This window comes from Hylaeus anthracinus, unplaced genomic scaffold (genome assembly GCF_026225885.1).
Source record: "Hylaeus anthracinus isolate JK02 unplaced genomic scaffold, UHH_iyHylAnth1.0_haploid 11994, whole genome shotgun sequence".
Classification (NCBI taxonomy): Eukaryota; Metazoa; Arthropoda; class Insecta; order Hymenoptera; family Colletidae; genus Hylaeus; species Hylaeus anthracinus.
Genome location: NW_026534341.1, coordinates 13,085,648 through 13,108,787, shown reverse-complemented (window position 1 = coordinate 13,108,787; position 23,140 = coordinate 13,085,648). Strand labels below are relative to the sequence as shown.

General features: G+C 33.4%; 3 protein-coding genes across 5 annotated transcripts; 1 reads left to right on the top strand and 2 right to left on the bottom strand.

Moving 5' to 3' along the window:
• Positions 1–1,056: 1,056 nt before the first annotated feature.
• On the top strand, positions 1,057–6,858 carry LOC128888595 (uncharacterized). The gene is made up of 5 exons (XM_054145610.1): positions 1,057–1,432; positions 3,191–3,449; positions 4,137–4,369; positions 4,459–4,788; positions 6,262–6,858. Exons 1-5 carry the CDS (start codon positions 1,177–1,179, stop codon positions 6,408–6,410), a joined length of 1,227 nt encoding a protein of 408 aa, XP_054001585.1. The 5' UTR covers positions 1,057–1,176; the 3' UTR covers positions 6,411–6,858.
• Positions 6,859–6,908: 50 nt separating this feature from the next.
• On the bottom strand, positions 6,909–11,063 carry LOC128888539 (N-acetylglucosamine-1-phosphotransferase subunits alpha/beta). The gene is made up of 7 exons (XM_054145495.1): positions 10,865–11,063; positions 10,157–10,578; positions 9,866–10,077; positions 8,982–9,762; positions 8,705–8,876; positions 8,408–8,595; positions 6,909–8,336 (listed from the first exon to the last, which is right to left on the bottom strand). The coding sequence occupies exons 1-7, from the start codon at positions 11,015–11,017 to the stop codon at positions 8,027–8,029; spliced, it is 2,238 nt and encodes a 745-aa protein (XP_054001470.1). The 5' UTR covers positions 11,018–11,063; the 3' UTR covers positions 6,909–8,026.
• Positions 11,064–11,920: 857 nt separating this feature from the next.
• On the bottom strand, positions 11,921–22,819 carry LOC128888570 (putative fatty acyl-CoA reductase CG5065). 3 transcript variants are annotated; one of them, XM_054145557.1, is made up of 8 exons: positions 22,520–22,819; positions 18,531–18,809; positions 17,684–18,000; positions 17,031–17,278; positions 16,137–16,320; positions 14,875–15,060; positions 14,535–14,795; positions 11,921–12,110 (listed from the first exon to the last, which is right to left on the bottom strand). In XM_054145557.1, the coding sequence occupies exons 2-8, from the start codon at positions 18,789–18,791 to the stop codon at positions 12,005–12,007; spliced, it is 1,563 nt and encodes a 520-aa protein (XP_054001532.1). In that variant the 5' UTR covers positions 18,792–18,809; positions 22,520–22,819; the 3' UTR covers positions 11,921–12,004. The 3 variants fall into 3 exon arrangements, with proteins under 3 accessions (XP_054001532.1, XP_054001531.1, XP_054001533.1); XM_054145556.1 differs by lacking the exon at positions 22,520–22,819 and adding an exon at positions 18,880–19,868 and having other exon boundaries at positions 11,922–12,110; XM_054145558.1 differs by lacking the exons at positions 11,921–12,110; positions 22,520–22,819 and adding exons at positions 13,215–13,351; positions 18,880–19,868.
• Positions 22,820–23,140: the final 321 nt, after the last annotated feature.

The window sequence follows — 23,140 nt, the reverse complement described above, 5'->3', positions numbered from 1 at the left end:
TTAAAAATTTCACCCATCTTCTATGGACGATTATACATATACGTCCTTCGCAGTCAAAGGATTAATATTTAGCCTCCTAATGTGGTTTTTCCCTTTAAGGGTGTATCCTGAATTAGGAGGTCTAAAAAAAAGCGGTTTTTTGTCAATTTTGTTAGGATGGAAAAAAATAATTAATTCTATCGAATTTTTTCTCATATTTTCATACATATTTGAGTAGTCTGTACCAATTTTTTCAACAAGAAATATCCAAATTGAGTCGACTGTGACGCACATTTGTAGAGCACCTCACAATTAAAACCCATCGGCGAGAAAGATGCAGGCCGTAATTTTGGTTTGGCAGAAAAAAACCAAAAGAAATGTTCATTTTCATACATTTTTCTTCTATGTGAACTAAGAAAATTCATACAAACAAAATTTTAAACAACTTTTATATCAAGTTAAAGTGATTTTTTACACCCAAAGAATTCGTTCTTTTCTTCAAACTTGCAGTAATTTCACATTTCACCATTTTTGCGGGTTTTTCTTAGTTCACATAGAAGAAAAATGTACGAGAATGAAAATTTATTTTGTTTTTTTTGTGTCAAACAAAAATTACGACCTGCATCTGTCCCGCCGATAGGAGGTTTTTATTGTGAGGTGCTCTACAAATGTGCGTCACAGTCGATTCAATTTGAATATTTCTTGTTGAACAAATTTGTACAGACTACTCAAATATGTATGAAAAAAGGATAAAAATTTCGATAGAATTAATTATTTTTTTCCATCCTAAAAAAATTCACGAAAAACCGCTTCTTTTTAGACCTCCTACTTCAGGATACCCCCTTAAGTATCCATGACAACTAAGCTGACAGGTGTATTATTAAAAAACAAAAGCTTAAAGTATCTTTTAGAAAGCCCTTTAGCTTCCCATGTTAAAGCATATTGTAAACGTAAAAAATTCCTGATCTAATTACCATACTTACCATGAATTGATCTTCGCTTTTGGACGGAATACGTTCATCGATGTCGTTTCCTAGACGACGGAACCACGCGTAACAGGCAACAAACAATACACTCGACACTGTGCACTACGATACACGGTACAAGTATCGTCTTAATCAGCAATAGTACAATCGTATTCAAAGACTTTCGCTATTTGGTCGATTAGAAGAGTGTCTCGTAAGTTTTCTTTGAAAAATGTCCGTCGTTGAACAATCTGTTGCGAGTCAAGGGATCATCGTTCCACCGAGTTTACCGATCATCCTAAAGCAATTCTGCAAGGCAGCCATCCGAACGCAACCGTACGATTTACTAAAATGGTCCAGCTCGTATTTTCGTGCATTGGCAGACGGCGAGGAACCACCAACGAAACTGAGGCTCGAATATCCACCGCCAAGTACTGCTTCCGGATTGACGTTCGGTTTTCTTAGGATTTTGCTACGACAATTCGGAGGTACTCACGCAAGCGTGTAAACGTACATACCTCTTGCAAGTCGATTAACTCCACTTTCTGAATTTAAACAAAAAATGTTTAGCCTCGAAACACCCGATTGACTAGTATCCTTTTATATTTAAAATTGATTTACTTTAGTGGGAAGTCTGGTCCAGCTAATGTATTCTTCTAAAGCATATAATTTCCAGATATAATTAATTTTTGTTATTGAAATTTTTTTTACATACAAAGGAACGTTCAAAGAAGAAAATTTGACAGTGTAGATTTAATTTGAATGTATACATACAGTGGGTGTAGTAAGTATTCGTACACTGGTCAATTAAAACAAAAAATTCGTTCAATTGTAATTTATTAACTTCTTTTTTATAAACAATGACATTTTACATATTCTTGGAAATCTCTACAATAGATGCAGTATAAAAAAAGTTAGTTATTTATATAAGTTGCAAAATTAACAAGAGAAAACGATAAATGGATAGAAATATAGAAGCAATAAGTATTTGACCAAATGTTTTAAATTTTCAAAACTTCATTCAAAAAAAAAAAAAACATGAAATTTACATTAATTTACATTAATTTATAAATAATTAATACTTCGTGGGATTTCACTTTGATTTTATATATGCTGCAACTCTTATACTACATTCTAACAACTATGAATATATATTGTTTCCATATTTCTATCAATTTTTCGTATTTTCTTGTTAATTTCGCAAATTATATAAACTAATAACTGTTGTTTGGACTATATATATTCTAGAGATTTCCGAGAATATGTAGAATATCATTGATTATAGAAATAGAAATTAATAAACTACAATTTCACAAAAGTTTTTTAGGAAATTGATCGGTGTACGAATACATTCTACACCCACTGTATACATAGATATAGTAGTCGCAAGGAAAGAATTCGGTCAAAACGATGGGATACGTGGACCCCTGGGAAAATTTTTTCCTTTAGTAGGTACGTAAAATGCGTATGAACTTCAATTTGCAGAAAAAAATTGTTAATTGCAAAAACGGTGGCAAAAGACATAAAAATGAACGATACTTGACGGCCGTTATTTTGCAATAAATTTATGCTATAATAATAATTCATTAAGAGTTGAGGTTCATTAGCATATAAACTTAATTACCTTCGATTTAAGCGTTGAATCAAGTGAATCGAATAAAAATTCGATGAGCTATGCGTCCCACCGTTTTGACCGAATCCTTTCGTTGCGACTACTATATCTATATATATGTATACATTCAAATTAAATCTACACTGTCAAATTTTCTTCTTTGAACGTCCCTTTATATGTAATAAAAGTTTCAATAACAAAAATTAATTATATCTAGAAATTATATGCATTAGAAAAATACATTAGCTGGTCCAGACTCCTCCCTTAACGGGGAAGTCTATATTTAAATAAATAAACCTTTGTCCTAGCCACTAACATTGAATATACCAATTTCACAACACTTAAACATATATCGTTAAATCACTTTGTACTCTTTAAATATTAAGTTTTAAATTTGATGTTTTAGAAAGCATATTTTCTGTCATTGTATACTTTTTAAAAACTCCTTATTGTTTTATTTTTAAATATGCTTCGCACAGCCTAGAAGAATGAATTTGAATGATTGCTTTGTTGCACAGTGAATTCGTTGCTTTTTAATCGTTGTCCTTAGGAAATTGTTACACGAAATAATGAAACCATAGAATTTTTAACACTTGTGTCATATCTTTCACGATTTTAAATATCTTTTCGGTAGATTACAACAAATCGTTGCCCCTGGAGATGATTCTACGTCGCTGGGACTGTTTATGCTTGGATCGACGAGATTTGAACTTGATCATGATGATTGGAAAATTCCGACGAAGGTGTCAGGTGAAAAAATTCCTAGCTATAGCGGTGGGTCTTCTAGGGTCGAGTCTCTTCGAAACGATGATCATGATTTGCGATTTATTCACTCACGAGCCCGAAGGTGGGTCAGCTATGGTCCCTGTCACACTGTTCATGGAGATATATGGGTGAGCTGGGTAATGTTTTCGAGAGATTTCGCTGAAATGATTAAACGTCATGCTTGTCGTGTAATATCACCAGCGACGCTGTTTTATTTAAAAATTCTAAATAAATAATTATTTTTTCATTGCTCAATTTATGTGTGACTAACTGCACCCGTGGTTGGACTGACTGTTCAAGTTCAAACGCGTGTTCCTTTAGGAATCAATAGGTGGCTGTTTTGTTTTTCGTGACAGACAGATGTTTCAATTCATATCTGAGATAACTTCATTTACAAATATTGAGATTTCGAACTGAAACTTTATTTTTATCACAATAAAATATAGCCTATGTTACTAAGGGATAGTGTAGTTCTCTATTACTGAAAACGTTTCTAGAATCGGTTCAGTATTTTTAATTTTACCTCTTTATAAAATTACTATAGATAAACGTCAGCAAACAGATGTTGTATTCAATCAATTGTGTTCGAAAAAAAAATTGTTTAATATAGATTTCTATAATGATTTGCACGCGTTCAAAGTGGAAGGTCCGTCAAGATATTTTCCTATAACGTTTTTCTTTTTTTTAACTGGAGTCCCATCAAGGTGATCACCCTAAATATCTTCACCAAGATCCTCCTTTGCCTAAAACCGAAATTCTAAATCCTCTTTTGCGAAATACAAATTTTAATTTCGACGATTCCATCGAATGTCTAGGTATTTGGCAGGACTTCGATGCGACGGTGGTGAAAGAGACTCCTCGGACGAGGATCCAACGGAATTCATCATATGCCGCGAATCGAACAACTCTAGATCATTGGCGAGCCAAGAACACAGCGAGGACAGGTTTTCCGTGGATCGTGTTTGCTCAATTGCGAGCCAAGACACCGAAGCGGACGTCAATTTGGATTTGGAGATGGTGTCGAAGGAAGACGTCGATTCGTCGAGAAGTAAACTGCTTTTCCAAGTTACAATGTTCTTTTATTCTCTTTCCAAAGACGCGTACACGATATTGTTCACATATTTTTTTTTTTTTCAGCTGATATAACGCCACAATTGGGCGAGAGTTACACCAGTCGAAGAAAAATGCTCTACGATAAAATGGAGCAGGATTCTTCCAGCGAAGGAACTTTGAAAGTGGATGGTAACAATGAAACTTCCGGCGCAGATGTTGAACTGAGCAGAAGATCTCGATCGAGCGACGAGAAGAAGTCGAACAAAAGTGAAAATCCCTCTGGCAGCAGCACACCTGATGGAAATGCGAGTAAAGATCAGAGCGTTCGCAGCGCAGAGCGTAAAGCGTCCAGCGAGAGAAGAAAAAAGAAAATCCTGAACGCAAAGTTGCTCAAGTATCGTCCGAATATCCCTGGTGAGAACTAAGAGAAGAATTAACAAGTTATTAAATAAAATTTTTTTATATGCAGGCTGTTAAGGTGACCATCCTAAATATCTTTGTTGCTTTAAACGATACAAAGAATTGTTCTGATAAAAAACTTAGCAACTTCGAAGGAACAATATTGGCATCTATAATATCTTGTAATATTGTAGCTGATAAAACAAAAATTCAAATATCTCGATATGTTATACAGGGTGTCTCATTATAATCTTTCCACGCGATTATCTCACAAAATATTCATCATTCGAAAAAAATGTTTATACGAAACATGCTTTATCTGAAGGGGGACATGCAATGGTGTACACTGTTTTTTTCTAGGCGGAGGCGCCTCCGAGATTTGAAGGTCACTTTTATTTTTTTTAATGGAAACGTAGTTTTTTCACGCTAGACACATAGCTTATCTCAAGACGAATTCATTGACCTATATTATGTTGACCTTGAAATGTCATTCAAAGTCATTTCCATGGCTTAAAGTTTTCTTCTTCACTGCACGTCCAGCGTATCACGATCTACGGTGTCAAAAATCCTTCGACGACATCATTTTCACCCGTAACACATTTCTGTACATCAACCAGTACGTGCTGCCGATTATGGTGCCAGATTGAGATTTTGTCAATGGTCTCAGCGTAGGATAACGCGTGATCCTTTATTTTTCTCCTATGTGCTATTTTCGGATGAAGCAAGTTTCAAAAACACAGAAGAAATGAATTGTCACAATTTCCACTATTGGTGTGATGAAAACCCTCACTGGCATCGAGCAATTGAACGTCAGCGTCAATGGTCTCTAAATGTTTGGTGTGGGATTACTGGTGGCTATTTAGTGGATCCATATTTTTTCAATAGTACACTAACTGGACAACAATACAATAATTTTCTTCGTAATGAGTTGCAAATCCTTTTAGAAGACATTACACTGGCCACCAGAAGAAGAAAACTTTAAACCATGGAAATGACCTTGAATGACATTTCAAGGTCAACATAATATAGGTCAATGAATTCGTCTTGAGATAAGCTATATGTCTAGCATGAAAAAAAAAACTACATTTTCATTTAAAAAAACAAAGGTGATCTTCAAATATCGGAGGCGCCTCCATCTAGAAAAAAAAACAGTGTACACCATTGAATGTCCCCCTTCAGATAGAGCATGTTTCGTTTAAACATTTTTTTTGAATGATGAATATTTTGCGAGATAGTCGCGTGGAAAGATTATAATGAGACACCCTGTATATGTTTGAATTGGTCTCTTTATTAGATACAATAATCGAAATAAAATATGACTTTGAAATACTTTTCGCATGGATAGTAATATTGTCCCTTTGAAACTGATAAGTGTTTATCCAAACAATTTTTTTGTATCGTTTAAAGTAACAGAGATATTTAGGGTGGTGATTTTAACTGAAACACTCTATATGTATATGTATAATTTAATCGTTTTGAATTGTTTAGGCATTGGACCTCGTCTTTCAGCTGAAGAAGTTGCCAGTGTCGCGATATGGATGAGCGAATGTGCAAGGATGCAAGAAGGTATGGTTGGTCCACGAAATCTGCGGCATATGAATTGTCCTCCTTTAGACAGACAAATATCGGAATCATGACGAACCGATAAATGAATTGTTATAAGCTGCGAATTTCCGTTACGTCGTTTTTTTAGGGAAAAATGTAATTACTTTAAAGGTTTATAAAAATTAGAATGCTTAAAAATATGTAAAATAGCGTTTTGTTTACAATGTTTAAAGTCACGCGTTGATTGTTAAGCCATTCATGATTAATGGATGTGGAACATATTGTTATAATTCTCAGTATACAGATAACATAGCATAGGGAAATAAGAAATACACAATATGATAATAACATTATTGTATAATAACATTACACTTCGCTTATTTTTAAGGTTCCCGATTTTATTTGACACTTGTACTTTTTATTAACGTAATATTATACAGAATAGTCAAATATAAAATGTACAATACCGTACACAGGATTAGCATACTTAAATGATATTATTATCATAACATTATTGTGAGCAGTTATTTAATTCACATTTAGTGATAATTATATGCCCTAACTGTACCGCGATAGATACATTTCAGTCGTAGAGATACTGTACCACTTTACTTAGAGGAAGTTATGTACATGACTTTGTAAACAAAATAAATACAAATGTTGAATTTGAAAAGACATTCGGTGTATTGACACTTTTTATCGATTATACTTAGAATATTTTAATAAGTACAAGTTTGGTATATAATAAGTCTTTAACAATTTGTCGAATGGACGAATTTTTTTCTAGTAGAATATTTTAATGCGAACCAGAAAAAAAATAATTAAACTAAATATTAAATAAAAAATATATAACAGTGACCAGTTCTATCACTTATTTAAAATCTATAGCTAATAAATTCACGATTGTACAATTATTTTGTAGTAAACTTTGTCAAATCCGCGCTTCCATTTTGTCACAAAAAAAAAAAAACAGCAATGCTTAGTCAATATCACAGGAATATTTTACTTAATTTTAAAATATGATATTAAACACCTACAGCGATCTTTTTACATCGACTCCTACAAAAGAAGAGTTAATTCATCGCAATGATCCATTATTCTTACATAAATAATGTATGAAGAATGATCATAATAATTAGTTATTTAAAGTCATGTTAATATCGTTATAGACAACTGACAAAGAAAATACATACATATGATTTGTAAAAATAGTAACATTTTGTAAAGAAACGATGCGTATAAAGTTTTATATACAAAACTTGATTTTTTATCAATTTTTTAAACGCTGCCCTGCTATATTATCGCGGAAGATAACGATATATTCTTCGTAATTCTATTTTCACATCTACATTTAGACTTCATGATTTAAACGCTACCGTCATTTTAATTCTACTTATTAAATCCAACAAAAAGTTAGTAGAACACAATGATTCATACTTTTTACATAAATAAAATATGAAAATCACCTTAGTCAAACATTATGTTATCATATAAGTTATTGCTAAAACCACACAGCAGAAAAAATATTAAAATACGAATAATATTTAAATATAGTAACGCTATGTAAGGAAATGATGTCTATAAAGTTTTACCTACACAACCAGATTATCAATTAATTTTTTAGAAAACGCTGTCCAGCTTACATCACCGCGTTAGATGACGATGTATTTTTCGTAAGTCTATTCATACATTCAGATTTAGTCTCTTTTTAAATGAGGAGAGTGGGCAATGCTCGCATTCTGAATACTCGCCGCATTTGATTGTAAAACAAATGGTAAAATGTCGTAAGAAGAAGTAAAACGATAAGACACAATAATAAGTTTCGGGCTTTCGCACGATTAGCCCTCCACTCGAAAAGTTCATGTCGATGAGTGAAAAGATTTCGGTATTGTAAAGGTAATTCGAATGTGCTGCGCAATGGATAAAGTGAGCGATAAAAATCGTTCAATAATGCCCGAACGATTTCGTTTTCGGAACGTCGAAGAGGATCCATGTCGTCATTTAAACAAATGAATTTTCTAAAATTTGTTAAAATTGATTAATTTGTTTCTTAAATTAATAATTAGTAAAACTTAATAGGGTAACTTACTTTGGATCTCGGCGAATCTCATCTAAAAGTTGAACCGTTAGAGACACATTGCTTGTCAACATTTCAAATATTTCATTTTTTCCTGCTTTAATTATTTCATGCGGGTAAAATTTTTTTTCGCCGAATCTAGATTGAATTTTGCTCGAGATTGATTCACATCTTGTTATTAATTCTTTAGATACAATTGGCTGTAAATCGATCGTGAGGTACAATAACTTTATTCGTACTTTAAAGATAATTATCTTATGCATATTTAAGTATTAGTTATAACGGATAAAACACTATACATATACTTACAAGAGACGAATCCAAATACCTTTCCCCCTGTGGTGGATTTGAGATTTTAGACATTTTTACGTGATTCGAACAGTTTGTTATAGAGTTTTCAAATTCTACAACTAGACTATAATCAAGAGGTAGTGGATATAATCTGGACAAAAGTGTTCTAATTTCTCTATCTGACCAAGTCCTGAAAACAATAGAAATATTAGCCTTTAACTTTTAATAACACCTAATGATAAATTAAAAATAAAAACTGATAAAAACATGATTGCTATTTCGTAAAATATTATACCCGGACTTGTCCGTGTCGAATGTATCGAATATCTCTTCCGTTGGCACTTTTCTCTTCTCGCTCGCCAAGAAATAAAAATAAGAAAATGCAAACTGCATATCTTCTGAGTTTCTAACTTTGTGACTAGACGTTTTTTTAAATTCGTATTCAAACTTTTTGTGCATGTCAGATGCGATCCATTTATCTATTAAATGTGGCATATGAGCAGGTACTCTTCTACGTTCGAATCCGTATGCCGTGTTATATATTCTGTTCACATACAATAAAGATTCAGCGTATGTATCGAGTTGTCTAGTTCTAAGCTTCCATTGATCGGAATAATTGGGTTTATTATTAGTCTTGATAGTACTGCTAATTTGTGGTAAATTTATGTTATCATTGTTTAAATAACGTTTTAGTTGCATGCGTCTTTCGGTATAATTTGAATTATGAAATTTCATCTTACGTATCATTTTCGATAATATCGATCTTTGAGTAGACGCGATTTGATTATTTTCGCGTTCATTAGAAAGCTTTTCAACATGATCTATATATTTATCAATTTTAAAATCATGAGAATTATTTACATTGAGCAACAAGTGCGTAGATTCATTCGGCAATATTTGTTGGGTAAACGTTTCCGTATTTTTCCATAGAGATTTGCTTTTATTTTTTAATGCATCTAAGAATTTTAATCCATAATTAGTATTCTCTTGAGCATCTTGTAAAAACTTTTGTGGATAATCTTCTTCATCGAGTGCTTCACTATCTGTAGGAACTGGTGTACTATCACAATCTCCCCCTATAAATTAATAATAACTGATATTAATTCAGATTTCTCATAATACTTGTTTATTAAATTATTAATTGAAAATAAAAAAACATAGATAAAAACTGGTAACTACCATCAAATTCACATAATGTTGTATTACAAGCAGGATCACAAGATCCATCACCCACCCAAGCCCAAGGACAAACATCAGAACAATCAGGAACCCACCATGCAAGATACACTTTTTGGCCACCCGCTTGAGTAATGAAATCTTCTGGCCATGCTTCGGCTCCTAACATTACATCATCATTAAAATATAAAAACTTATCTGAAATTCCAGGAATTCTGCAGAAGTAAAATTGAATGTATCAAATTGAATATTAATGAACAATAACTGATATGAAACAGGCAAATATTATATTACCTATGAATATGACTTTCAATAGCAGGACTAGAAAATGTTGGAAGATCACTTTTATTTATAAAAATGTCTTCATGAGTAATAAGAGTAACTCTAGGATTATCCATATCCAACCAACTCGGTATTTGACCATTGGTAACTATATACACATGTCTAACCCATGGTGCATACATTTCTAACGAACGCAATGAATATCTTAATTCATCTTTGTCACTGTACCTAGATGCTGCTGTGTTAACATCCATAATAGGAACATGTTCTTTTAAGTTTTTTACAAAAATTGGATCAGAGCCATTAACCCAAGTATATACAACATCTATTGGGACATGCTGACATAGTTTCTTTTGAAAAGAGATACCTAATATATTATCATTAAAAGAATGAAATACAGCTTCGTATTTTTCTTTACTCCAAGCTACCCATATCTGTAAAAGTACATATAATTAGAATTTGAAGATTTTCATACGCACAACATAGTCTTCAGTGATATTTAAATAAAGAATAGTATAATATTCATTCGTGTTTTAAGGTGTATTATTACTGGTAAACGAACAAGTTAAAATTGCTCTATGTAAACCATATGTGCATTTCCAATTATGATGACAGATTTGTGGAAACAATTCGAAAAGAAACAATGAAATGCAAATTTTCAACAATCAAGACATACGAATTTCGGTTCAAAACAATAGCGAGAAATCGTGGATCTCTAACCTCTCCGAAATGAATGATACCGATAAATACACAAGTAAATGCCATCAATATCACCACTAGTGAATATTTGTACGAAAGTAGATCGTAACATCGACGCTGTAACAATTTCCATGTGCTCATTATATTGATGAAAAGTTTACATGCGATTGGCATCGCTAAAACCGCCGTACGAATCCATACACTCACATGAATACACCAATACACCTGCATACACCACCATGCGGTCAGGAGTTTCAAGAAGATGCAATATTCATTATACAATTTTAAGATACTCTATCTATCCTCGAAGTTTAATTATTTCTAACATTTGCAAATATGTAGTCAATTCTACATGTCTATGTATTTCATTTCTATGTATCTTACAATTTAGGTGAAGCATTTTATTCATTCTATCAGCTTTAGTTATTTTGTTAATAATCGACAGAAATATTGCTCTTCGCAATTGTTTCCGTGCATAGATCAATCCAGATTGATCGAAATTTTAATTATTTTCAAAATAAATAACTCAGTTTTCGACGTACATTAGATTCTAATTTTTACCGAATGCGTCCTGATTTATCGACTGCATATTTGACCAACTATTTTACAATTAATAAATGTAACAATTGCAACAAATGAAAGTTAATCATATTGTTCAATTAGGATATTCATATTATACGAATTGCTCTATCACGTTGAATTTTTAATCAAACATAATTATTGCTTAGACAAAGAGACGAAAAATCTAATGTTCGTAAAAGACCAGTGATTCCACGGCCATTAGAAGCAAACAATAGGACTGTTCTTTTAATGAAAATTGCTTTTTATGATATGGAAGATATTTGTTATAAATGAAAATACATTTCCATATTGCATAATCGTATTATTCAAAAATTAAGATATCGATTCAAATCGATGATAATCTCTGATGTCATGTCATACATCGAGGGTAAACTCTTTTGGAATACGAAAAGAATAGGTATCAATGGAATATTATGCATAGTAAATAAATTAATAAATTATGGAAGAATTAAATATTAGTTTGGGATTTTAGTTCTTACTTCTTTATTTCATAGCTTTAATATCGCTTCAAAAGGATCGGAAATAATGTTAAGAAGTGATAGCCAATCACACGTATCCTTTCATTTACATACTCAAATTTCATTGGCCGAGCACTCTTGACTCACTAAGTGGTGGCGCGAAAGGCAAGCAGAAGCCATCTTTCTTTTGGCGGTAGTCGGAGTGAGCAGACGTGACGAGTAGCGATCTATAAATTAGTAGGTACGCATAATTTATTAATCGACATCTAATCGTTGTCTAATCATTGTTAAACCTTTGTTATACACATATAAATTATGACTTTGTAAATTTATACAATTTATTCTTACATTTATTATAAAATGATAAATCTTATGAGACGATGCACTTTTACTACAGTATACTATATTTTCTAGATGCTTTAAACTTTAAACATTTATGACGATATACATTTTTATAATTTGCTACAAATTCAACTGTACAGAGAAGATAAAAACTTAAACATTCTTTCAACATTTAGATCCCTTTTGTATATGCATATAAATTGTATAACTTTGCAAATTTATACAATTTTTTCTTGGATTCTTTTTATTACATTATGCTACATTTTATGGAAACTTTGACCATTTATGATGATACACAGTTTTATAATTTATGACACATACGTTAGAAACATATGAGATACAAACTTAAACATTCTTTCAACATTTACATGCCTTTGTATACAAAATCAGATTTTGAAGATTTACACAAGTTCTTCTTACATTAATTATAAATTAATAAATTTGGTGAGTTTATGTACATTTACTCATACTACACTTTCTACAAACTTGAAATATTTATGAAGCTACACATTTTTATAATTTATTTTAAATGTATTAGAAACATAATTTTTTTTTAGCATTTACGCACCTTTATTGTACAAACATTTAATATTGTAACTACTGTAATTTTTACAAACTTTTGTTGCAGATATTATATGTCATCAAGCAGAAGTACTACGAATTCGATGCAGATAGAGCAGATCAACTCCGTAGTACGATGTGGGTAATGCAGAACTACTCCGATGTTCAACGTGGATAATGCAGAGCTAATCCGATGGTAAGCGACAGGACAATTACTCCGATGACCAGCAACAGCAGAGTCACTACGATGTCCCATATCAAGACAACGGTTGGTGAGTCGCATGCTTTTCTGTTCTTCCGAAAATTGTGCGTAAATAAATACATAATGTATTCCTCGGCAAGTTATGATACATGTAAATTGTTAATATTAGTTAGAATGACTATCATACGAGGAAAATGTCGAAACAATACAAATGAGTTGCCAGAGTGATTCGGAAGATAATCGTCTGTGTCTAATCAAGAAAATGAAATAATTGAATGTCGTGATCAGTGGCAGATGCGCCTTATTATAACCACTAGTGTGAATATGCTCGATATTTGAATGATTCGATGTATCCAGTACAATCTGAAATGATAAAAGTTCCTATTAATCCAACGAACCTGTCTTTGTTCGTTACGTTATACCGATGCTTGTTATTAGAGATCTCTACTTCACGTGTATCGAAATATCCGGGTACACGGGTAATTAATGGATCCGTTTTTTAATCCGTGTATTTTTAATACACCGGTACTCGGGTATCGAAGTACACGGATATCCAGGTACGTATACGTGGATCGAAAGACACGGGCACGCATACATCGAATTATACGGGTACAATATCCAATTATTTTTATACACAAACTTTTATGTAAAAATGCTATTATTCTAAAATAATGATCCTTATTAATTTTGGAAAAATTGATATGCAGTAAAATAAATAAATGAAAAAAATATAAACATAAGAAGAATAAATATAACAGAATTAATTTTTTTAGTGTAATTTGTAAAACTTTATTTAGTAGTTAAAATAAATATCCAAGTCACGGGTAACAATAGATAACTCGATGTATGCGTACTCGTGTATTTCGATGCACGTGTACGTACCTGGATATCCGTGTATTTCGATATCTGGGTGTCAGCGTATTTCGACACTCGGGTACCCGTGTATTAAAAATACCCGTGTTCTTAATCCCTTAACTCTTTGCGGCACAGGAATTCAGGTCATAAAATAGACCCATGTTGCACAGGAATTTTATTGCGTTTTAAATCAAACAAAATTGTTATATTTTTACTAATAAAGGTATCACACCTATACACATGCAGCTATTGCGAAATTTCGAAGTAGGATTACGGTCCATCAAAAAGGTCGGACACTTTTAATCCCACCGTGCCCCAAAGAGTTAGTACACGGTACACGTGTTCCGTGTACCCGTATATTTTAATCAGCGCCGGCGTGATTTTTTGCGGGGCCGAATTCAAAAATTTTGCGGGGCCTGAATTCAAATGCTATATATTTTTTATAAGATGAATATTAAATAATAACACTTTAATGATTTTTGTCACTATTCTCAATTTAATCATCGCTACTAAAAAAATGTCTTGCATCTCAGCAAAAATTGCTTCCATTTGTTAATGGTATCATCAGTCTGTAAAAAGTTAATCAAGATCGGTGCCTTTTAATTCAGTAATTTTCGTAGACCGCGGGGCCTTTTGCCGGCCCTGATTTTGATACCCGTTCAAAACTGTGATCTCTACTTGTTATACGTACATTATCAATCGTTTTCGAAACGTATCCGCAGCCTCTAGATTTTCGTTTAAAATATACTTCCTGATCCCTGACAGATAACTGTAAACAAAAGTGTTCCAATCAAGATTGTCCATATCAGTGTTGAAATTACTAGAGTCCTTCAACGTTTTCACTTTCTTTGTCAGTTCGTGCATATTGTTCCTATGAAATTTCCATTCGTTTGTGCTGAAGTATTGCGTGGCTGACACCACCTTGTCGAAATTTTTAGCAGTTTTCATATTTCTGAAACGTTGTTTACTAACGTTATTTCTAAAACGTTGTTTACGGTTGACACACAGCTTTGGGACGAACGGATACTTACATCGGTTTGCTACCTGCAAGTCTCGAAACAAAGTCCATAATAACAGCCGGAAAAAAATGTAACGTGATCGTTATGAACCTGTACATAAACGTGTTCGTGCCCACTATCAAGCCTGGATACCACTTTAAATGTTTCGATGGCGACTCAACGGCGTACTTCGAAATAAGTTGGACTAGGCTTCCCCAGCTAAGATTATAATAGAGCAATTTTGTTTTAGATAAAGGTCAGCCTGAATCATGGGCGTACAATTTTATTAAAAAACAATTATTTATGTCGGCTAGCTGTACCGCCAATTATAACATTTTTTCGATGAAAAAGTAGATGAGATATGTATAAATATGTCTTCCAATTTTTGTTGCAAAAGGTATTACAATTTTCGTTCAAATAAATCTCAAAGTTAAGGTGAAAAACCGCGCTTCGAACTAGAATATACTTTTAAACAGAGCTGTAAATTCTTAATTACAATTACAAAACGATCTGGTTACTTGACCAAGTAATTGAATAATTACCATTACAATTACTCTGTCGCATGTAGTGGCATTTTCAATTACTTAATTACTACCAGTAATCCCATGCATTGCTTAATAATTACTTATAACGGCCCAGAAAGGGATTAGAAGGCGTCTCAAATCTAAAGTAGTCAAAAATACCTAGAAGGTAATTAAAAAGTAATTATAACTACTTTTTAAATTACTTTCAAGTAATTGCAGTTACATGGACAGTAATTGTTAAAAGTAATGATTACTGTCTTCCAATTATTTGAAATTACTTTGAATTACTTTTGCTCAAATCTAAAGTAGTTAAGTATACCTAAAAGTAATTAAATGTAATAAGAAGTCAGCAATCATTACTTTTAACAATTACTGTCCATGTAACTGCAATTACTTGAATGTAATTAAAAAATGAGTTATAATTACGTTTCAATTACTTTTACGTATACTTAACTACTTTAGATTTGAGACGCCTTTTAATTATTATCTGGGCAGTTATAAGTAATTATTAAAAAATAATTGAATTACTCAGTAATTAAGAATAAGGTATTGCATAATTACTAAAAAAATAATAATCAACAATTATTTAAATAATTACTTTCTAATTCCAAAGTAATTGTTCCAAATTGTATAAAATTACAAAATAATCATTACTTTACAGCTCTGCTTTTAAATCGAAATGGTAAAATATCCCATGAGGGAATGAAGCTACGAAGAAAATGTTTTCACAAAAGTTATTTGGTAGAAAGTAGGAATTATAATGAACGTTACCTTATGGAGTCTGCATTATTGGTACAATTATAGATTTTGATGGAATTATTCTGTTGCGTTGCGCGGAACCACGATGCGCAAATGATCGTGTCGATAACATAATCGACAGGTACCATATCGATAGTCCGTTTCGTGTCACACTTGATGACCCTGGCAGTACCTCTGATAATTCCTCCTATTAAGCCTGTAATATTTATCATACGTATTATCATATGTATAAATTATCCCTTAACCCCTTGACCTACACGCTATCTCCCGATTGCTCGGGCCATAGTAAACAGGAAGGTAGGAAGTCCTGTTTCCACTTGAATTATCTATTTCAATTTATGAAACCCAGGGCGAATATTGCAAAAGCTTCGATCATCATATTTAATCCTGTCGGTTTTTGATCATTTTTAACAATAGAATATACTTTTCTCGGTATTTAGGTTTATGTCGGCCAGTAGTTCAGTAGTACAACAATTACAAAATAATAGCCGGTGACATGAAGCCGCTTCTGTTTAAAATTGCCGGTAAACAACGCTTTAAATGAAAATTGTTTAAAAATTCGACGTATAGTCATATAAAATTGCCTCTCGAAAATGATCAATAAACAAAATTTCAAAGCCTCCTTTGGACAATTTTTTACAATCGTTAGTATATAGTGGGTGTACACCAATTATTTATTATATATTTGTAAATTAATGTAAATTTCTTTTTTTTTAATCAAGTTTTAAAAATTAAACAGTTGTGCGAATACTTATTACTTCAACATTTCTATCGATTAATTCTTTTTTCTTGTTAATTTCGCAACTTACACAAATAGCTATTTGTTTTTTTGGAAATTGATCGGTGTACGAATACTTTCTACACCCACTGTATTTATATATTTGTCAATAACTTCAAATTTAATACCTGTAAGACCGCTAGGACCGTCCAGCCAACCAGGAAACGGTTCTTTATGTGTGACGCAAACTATGCTAGGTCGTACTATCGATACTGGCAAGTCTGCTCCCCTTGTCCATACTATTTGTTCTGCTAAATTCTTTGTAAATGTGTAGGTGTTGGGATGCCCCTCTATAATCTGCTTCTGGAGTAAGTTCAGCGTTTTGTCGTCTAGGCTGTCGCACATATCGATTACCGTCGACGGTTTCAGCTTTGTTCTGGAACGCAATTAATAATAACATCATTGTATGCAATCGCTGGATTGATGATATTTTTGCAAATCCATATTTTTACAGATTGGGATAGAGAATTTAGATTTAAATGAAAGTACATATGTTTTATATTTTAAATAGTATAGCATATATTTTATTATCGATGTTCTATATACATATGTTTGCATTCGAACAGTACACACTTTTGAAATATTATTTAACCCTTTGCACTCTGGTGCAAAAAAATTACATGCTTTATAAGTTGTATTATTTAATTCGACACGTTTCCTGTTTGCACATTTTTAACGAAATGGTGCCGATTTTAAAGGGTTTAAATATTATTTCTCCTTAAAAATTCTGGCAGTATCTAGTAGTGGATATAGATTGATGAAAACAAACATATATGCTTACGGATAAATCGATTCCTCGATGTCGTATCGATTCGCGTTACTGTAAGCTGTGCTAACGTAAATAAGACTGATCAGATTTGTCATATCCTTGCACAAGTCTATGACACGATCCGTCCCCTTTGCATTCGTGTTCACAGCCACCTTCAATGGGTCGTCGAATCTCACTGTGGCTGCACTGTGGAAAACTACGTTTACCCTGTTTATCAACATGTTTCTGTCCTCAGCCGAGAGACCCAAGTTTGGTAATCCCACATCGCCCTTCACGGGGTGGATCTTATTGATCGCGCCAGGATTCTCCATTCGAAGCCTGTCGAAAACCTGCGACCAATTATAAGAAACTCATGACAAATTAGATTGGGTTACTTTCAAATCACCGAAAGAGTTTTCAGGGACAACGTTCGACGAAAACGTACTTGAGAAGATTCTGAATCACGGTTTCGTTTGCAAAAATGTTGGATAGTGCTTCGTTTTTGAATTATTAACGAAACACTACCAATCAATCACAGTGCCCGACACATACTTTTTTAAAATAACCCAACAAGATTACTTTGAATTTGTTCATTGCTCAGAAACAGCATAAATCTTCGTTTATTGCAATTCTAAACAATTTGTCGAAATAATGCTTAAATTTTACCAAGTACAACACAATTTTTCAAAATTTTCTTAATAGTACGAGACCGCTTTGATAAAGAATAGAAGAAAGAATGTAATTTAATTTTCTTGGAAAATGAAATAAAGCTTCTTTTGGAAAATCCCTTACTAATATAAAACTCTTTCGATCATACTGGAAGAACAAACAAAGGGTCGTTGGACGTTTAAGTAATAAATAAAAAATAAAAATTACGTACAGAATTTTCTTTCATTTGATTTAGTCGTTGCTCCATAGTTTTTCCTCGCTTTGGACGAAGCAGTATAAATATCATGGCCACGCGTGCACATGAGCGCAGCAGTTTTTCCAAAAGAGCTTTTCCCAAGAAACCGGTAGCACCGGTCAAAAGGATCACCTTCTCGGCGTAGAACGCCTCGATAGAGTCTACGTGATTGAACGTTTCCTTGTTTTCGTGCTCTGAATTCGTTTGTGCATTTGTGGTGCCCATCTTCGAGGACATTTAACGCAAACCACAAATCTGTATGAGAGAAGCAACATTTATAACTTCTGTATTGTATTACACAGTGTATATCTTCGCGAGTCTGTACCTAAAATATCTCCGCTATATTTGACGATGTGTCAAAATATATATCAGAAGGTGAAATGTTTTGTACAGCAAGTACACTATGACGAGTAAATAAATAGTTTCAAGATCCTTTAAAATTATACTTGAAATAAAAGTTGTCCGTGTCAATGAGATATGAGGAACTTGTGCAATTTTTACAAATGTCCAACAGAAAGGATTTTTAGATCTATTTACTTCGAAGAAGAATATCGATCTGAGTTGCTCGAATTGAACAGCTCGAGCTGTTAAATTATATACGAAACTTTACGCCAAGTGTGGTTTGCGGTTCTATTCATGGTGGCATTTGACCTCACTTTAAAAAAGGATCGATGATCGCCTGACGTTGTCATAGTACGAGTCTTGGTCACGCGTTTTTTTATAACAAAATGACAAAAGTGAAAAAAATGAATAAATACCGCCGGCATTTGTCATTGTAAAGAGATTGAACAAAGTTTTTTCTTTAATTTTGTAAATCCTCTTTTTGTACGTTAAAATGACGCTGAATAAAGAAAAGAAAACACGTAATAACCATTAAGACGCTGCAGGAACAAAAAGTCGTTTTGAATGAGACGGAAACGTAATGTAAAACAAATGATCTCTCAAGTTTTCAGATCATGTCGCATGTTTCGCCATCGAGGACATAAGGTAACAAAAATCAGATGAGTTCGGCCTTTTGTAGAGTTTTTGGGCACTCTTAACTCAAAAATAATGTAGGCACTTGTATGATTCCTTGATTTTTACTGAAATGGCGTCATGTTTTCTGAAAAGTGGTAAATATGCAAATTTTTAGGTCATCTTGAAATGGATTATATGCGATTAAAAAAAAATGTCATCAAATTGGGAACCAAAGCCTTTTAAAGGAAAGTTTCTCAGCTGTCCAAAACATTCATTGAAATTTTTCTACGATCATGTATTCACGAGTTATAGGCGTTCAAAGTAAAAAGTACCCGTTTTCACATAATCATAAAGATCTCGGTCAATAAAAAGGATCGATGATCGCCTGACAAAACCAAAAAAAAACGAAAATAAAGAGAAAAGTTTACTCCATAATACCATTTAATCGAATTTGCAAAGAAAAAATTTTTCCGTACTGTGCATACCTTCAAAGTTAACGAAAATGTTTCAACATTTCTTCGTTGCGCTTCATTTAAAAAAAAAGTGACATGGCCATGCGAAAAAAATGTTGATCTCCTGATTCGAAAACCAGAGAGTTTGACCTACAAAATGGCATTTCCAAATATTCTTTATGACCAGTTTTTGCGAAGATATAGTCACTTGAATATGTCCAAAATTTTCGAAAAATTTTAGTGATCCCTCAATTTTGTCCAGCAGTGTATAATATATGTATAACTCAATTGAAATATATAAATATATATACTTATACATTATATTTATTTATTATATTATAAACTGTACTGTACACATCCTAAGTTAACTGTCCCTCATTGAAAATATAAGAAAGCCATTCGGTATAATAAATCTAAATAAGGAGAATTAAACAAACGACTTACGCCAATGAAAATAAGGTTTAGAGGATAGTAGTATAGAGGTAGCCTTGTTCCAGAAGAGAGAAGCTTTATATAAAGCGAACGCGGGTCGCTTTCCTCACAGCCCTAAGTCAAAATCGTCTTTCGCTAAACGGATTGCTAATTAAAAGGATAGCTTAGAAGTTTTAGCCGTTAAACGCATCGATTCTTCAAGTATTTACTGCTATGATCGATTAGGTCACTTCTCTTCCGTTTACCTTTCACGTATAAACTCCACGCGTTTTCAAGCAAACACGGTTAAACTATTTACTTCTACGGTTGCCCTTGTATTTTTTAATCGATCATCTACTTCACTTATTGTTAGCAAACATTGGATGATTTGAAGAATCCACCGGTATAATCGCCCACGTGTACTTATTTTGAATCTATTGGACTTTTGACGCGATGTTTATATTAAATATTAATTGCGTTGACTATTAAAAAAACTAACAGCTTACAACAATATCCTCAGGGTTTGTAGCTACAGTATGGGCATAGGAATCCCGAGGTACCCGAACTACAGGGTGTCCCAAAAATGTTGGAGGTCCTTGAAATGGTGGTTCAGGGGGTGATTTGAAATAACTTTTTCCTTAGCGAAATTGTTGTCCAAGGCTTCATTGAGAAGATATTAACGGAAAACACTGACCAATCAGACCGCGCGTATACTGTTGGAGCGGCCGCGATAGCGATGACTACGCGCTTGGTAGCCGCTCTCGCACGCGAACAAGTGACTCGACGTGTATCGAAGGATATTGACGCGGCCGCTCAGCGCGTAGACTTCGCTACCCCGGCCGCTCCAACGGTATCCGTGCGCTCTGATTGGTCGGGTTTTTTTAATTAATATCTACTTAACGAAGCCCCATCCGACATTTTTGCAAAGGAAAAAGTTGTTTCAAATCACCTCCCGAACCACCCCTTTCAAGGACCTCCAACATTTTTGGGACACCCTGTATAGGCGAGTTCCAATAGACATGTAAAAAGTGCAACGTAAGAAGTTAAGGATTTATGTGAATAATGTAAATGTGACATGGAAAAGAACAAGACTGGATCAATAGGTACAATAATCGATGTAAAACAGATCGCGTACCCTCATAAAGTAGAAAAACAAACAAATAAACAAGCTTGTAACAGCTAGTTTACAAGTACGGAAGATGAGTCTTAAAATCGCGTAGAAGATCATATTTCAATCGTGTGTAGGTGAAGGAAAAAAATTGATTTCGAGACAGCTATTTATGGCTAACGCGAATAATGGCTTTGGAAGAATTGATCGACACGTAGTTGGACTTTCTAGACATCGATCGGTCTTCTATTCCACAACCTACATTTGGTACACATATGTCACGGACAAGAGACACGATGAATTTCTTTTGAATTTAAATAACATCACTTTTAAGTTCACTTTTTAAGTTGGGCAGCGATTACTTCGTCGATCATTATCGTTGTCATTGTTCCTAACGCTGTATCTAACACGCTTAGTACAAGTGATACGCGACGAATTTGCATTTGAAATCAAATGAAGTCGAGGCAAACGCTAAATACTATTAATATAGAGGGCGTAATTAATTCACACACATATATTCTAATATTAATATATGAAATATGTTTCATAAATCAATATTATAATATTAATGCTCAGTTTGCATAATCGATACCTATAAAATCGAAAGTGGTAAAAGAAATAAATCCACAAAACATTTATCTTCACCGAAAGTAACAAAAATAGGTTTTCCAAAATGGTGCTTTAGGATTTTGTTCTTCAATAAACCATCAATTGTATGGTATATACCTGGCTTAGTAATTTTACATGAAAGTACTTCTGATTACTATTAACTTCTCTAGAAACGAATTTTAAATGTAACTTTTTTTTTGCTCAAAGCAATTTTTATCTGCAAATCGAGTTTAACATACAAATATGCTGTCTCACTTTAATATAGCACATTTTTTGATTCTAAGAAATACTGCGATTGTAAGTAACGGCCATTTAAACCCGAAAAATGGTGATTCAGTGATCGTTACGACTACGCTGATTTATTTTATTACTAGAAAACAAACTCCTAAATCCTTTTTAGGAAAACCATTTAGTTTCTGCGAACTCACCCTGACTCGAACGATGTGAAACTTTCTAGGATAGTCTCATCTTCTGTCTCAGCGATCCTTTTAGATCGTCGAGGATCGTCACCTGTCGATCATCGACTAGATCGATGACACGTCCGAATATTCGTAAAGCATATAATAGTTAAAAATTTCGAATCCCAGATGATGTGACGTATCGTCAAACATCATTATTCGCGCTTTTCCACGATCACTTGCACACGTTTACTATGCACGCCTCCTTTTCAAATATATTGTTTGCGGTCGTTTGGATAGGGAGAGAATTTGCGCTTATTTCAGCGGTGAATTACCTGCACCCACTGAAGACTGTGTTGTCAAACGTGCTAAGGTTTCCACGCGTGCGCTGTTCATGTTTGAACGTATAGCGAAGGATGTATACCCAGATATAGTCCACGACACAACGATTATACAGGGTGTTTCTGGATTAAATGGTCAAACTTAAAAGATGAATTTAGGATCGCAAAATAAAAATGTACAGACTTCGCGAACACGCAAGAGTTGGAGAGATTGAAAATCAAGTGACAGGATATTTCACGGCTAACTAATCGCGAACCGCCACCTGCTGCACCATACTTAATGATTTCCTCAGACAGGACACTTCTTTTT

What these genes read in the sequence shown, in the direction of transcription:
- LOC128888595 (XM_054145610.1), top strand. Translation starts at nt 1,177, where the DNA reads ATGTCCGTCGTTGAACAATCTGTTGCGAGTCAAGGGATCATCGTTCCA. An exon ending in AGACGTCGATTCGTCGAGAA is followed by an intron (nt 4,370 to 4,458) that starts GTAAACTGCTTT and finishes TTTTTTTTTCAG; the next exon opens with CTGATATAACGCCACAATTG. An exon ending in GTATCGTCCGAATATCCCTG is followed by an intron (nt 4,789 to 6,261) that starts GTGAGAACTAAG and finishes TGAATTGTTTAG; the next exon opens with GCATTGGACCTCGTCTTTCA.
- LOC128888539 (XM_054145495.1), bottom strand. Translation starts at nt 11,017, where the DNA reads ATGCCAATCGCATGTAAACTTTTCATCAATATAATGAGCACATGGAAA. An exon ending in GTATCATTCATTTCGGAGAG is followed by an intron (nt 10,579 to 10,864) that starts GTTAGAGATCCA and finishes GTACTTTTACAG; the next exon opens with ATATGGGTAGCTTGGAGTAA. An exon ending in ATTGAAAGTCATATTCATAG is followed by an intron (nt 10,078 to 10,156) that starts GTAATATAATAT and finishes TTACTTCTGCAG; the next exon opens with AATTCCTGGAATTTCAGATA.
- LOC128888570 (XM_054145557.1), bottom strand. Translation starts at nt 18,791, where the DNA reads ATGTCCTCGAAGATGGGCACCACAAATGCACAAACGAATTCAGAGCAC. An exon ending in ATCAAATGAAAGAAAATTCT is followed by an intron (nt 18,001 to 18,530) that starts GTACGTAATTTT and finishes AATTGGTCGCAG; the next exon opens with GTTTTCGACAGGCTTCGAAT. An exon ending in ATCGAGGAATCGATTTATCC is followed by an intron (nt 17,279 to 17,683) that starts GTAAGCATATAT and finishes ATTGCGTTCCAG; the next exon opens with AACAAAGCTGAAACCGTCGA.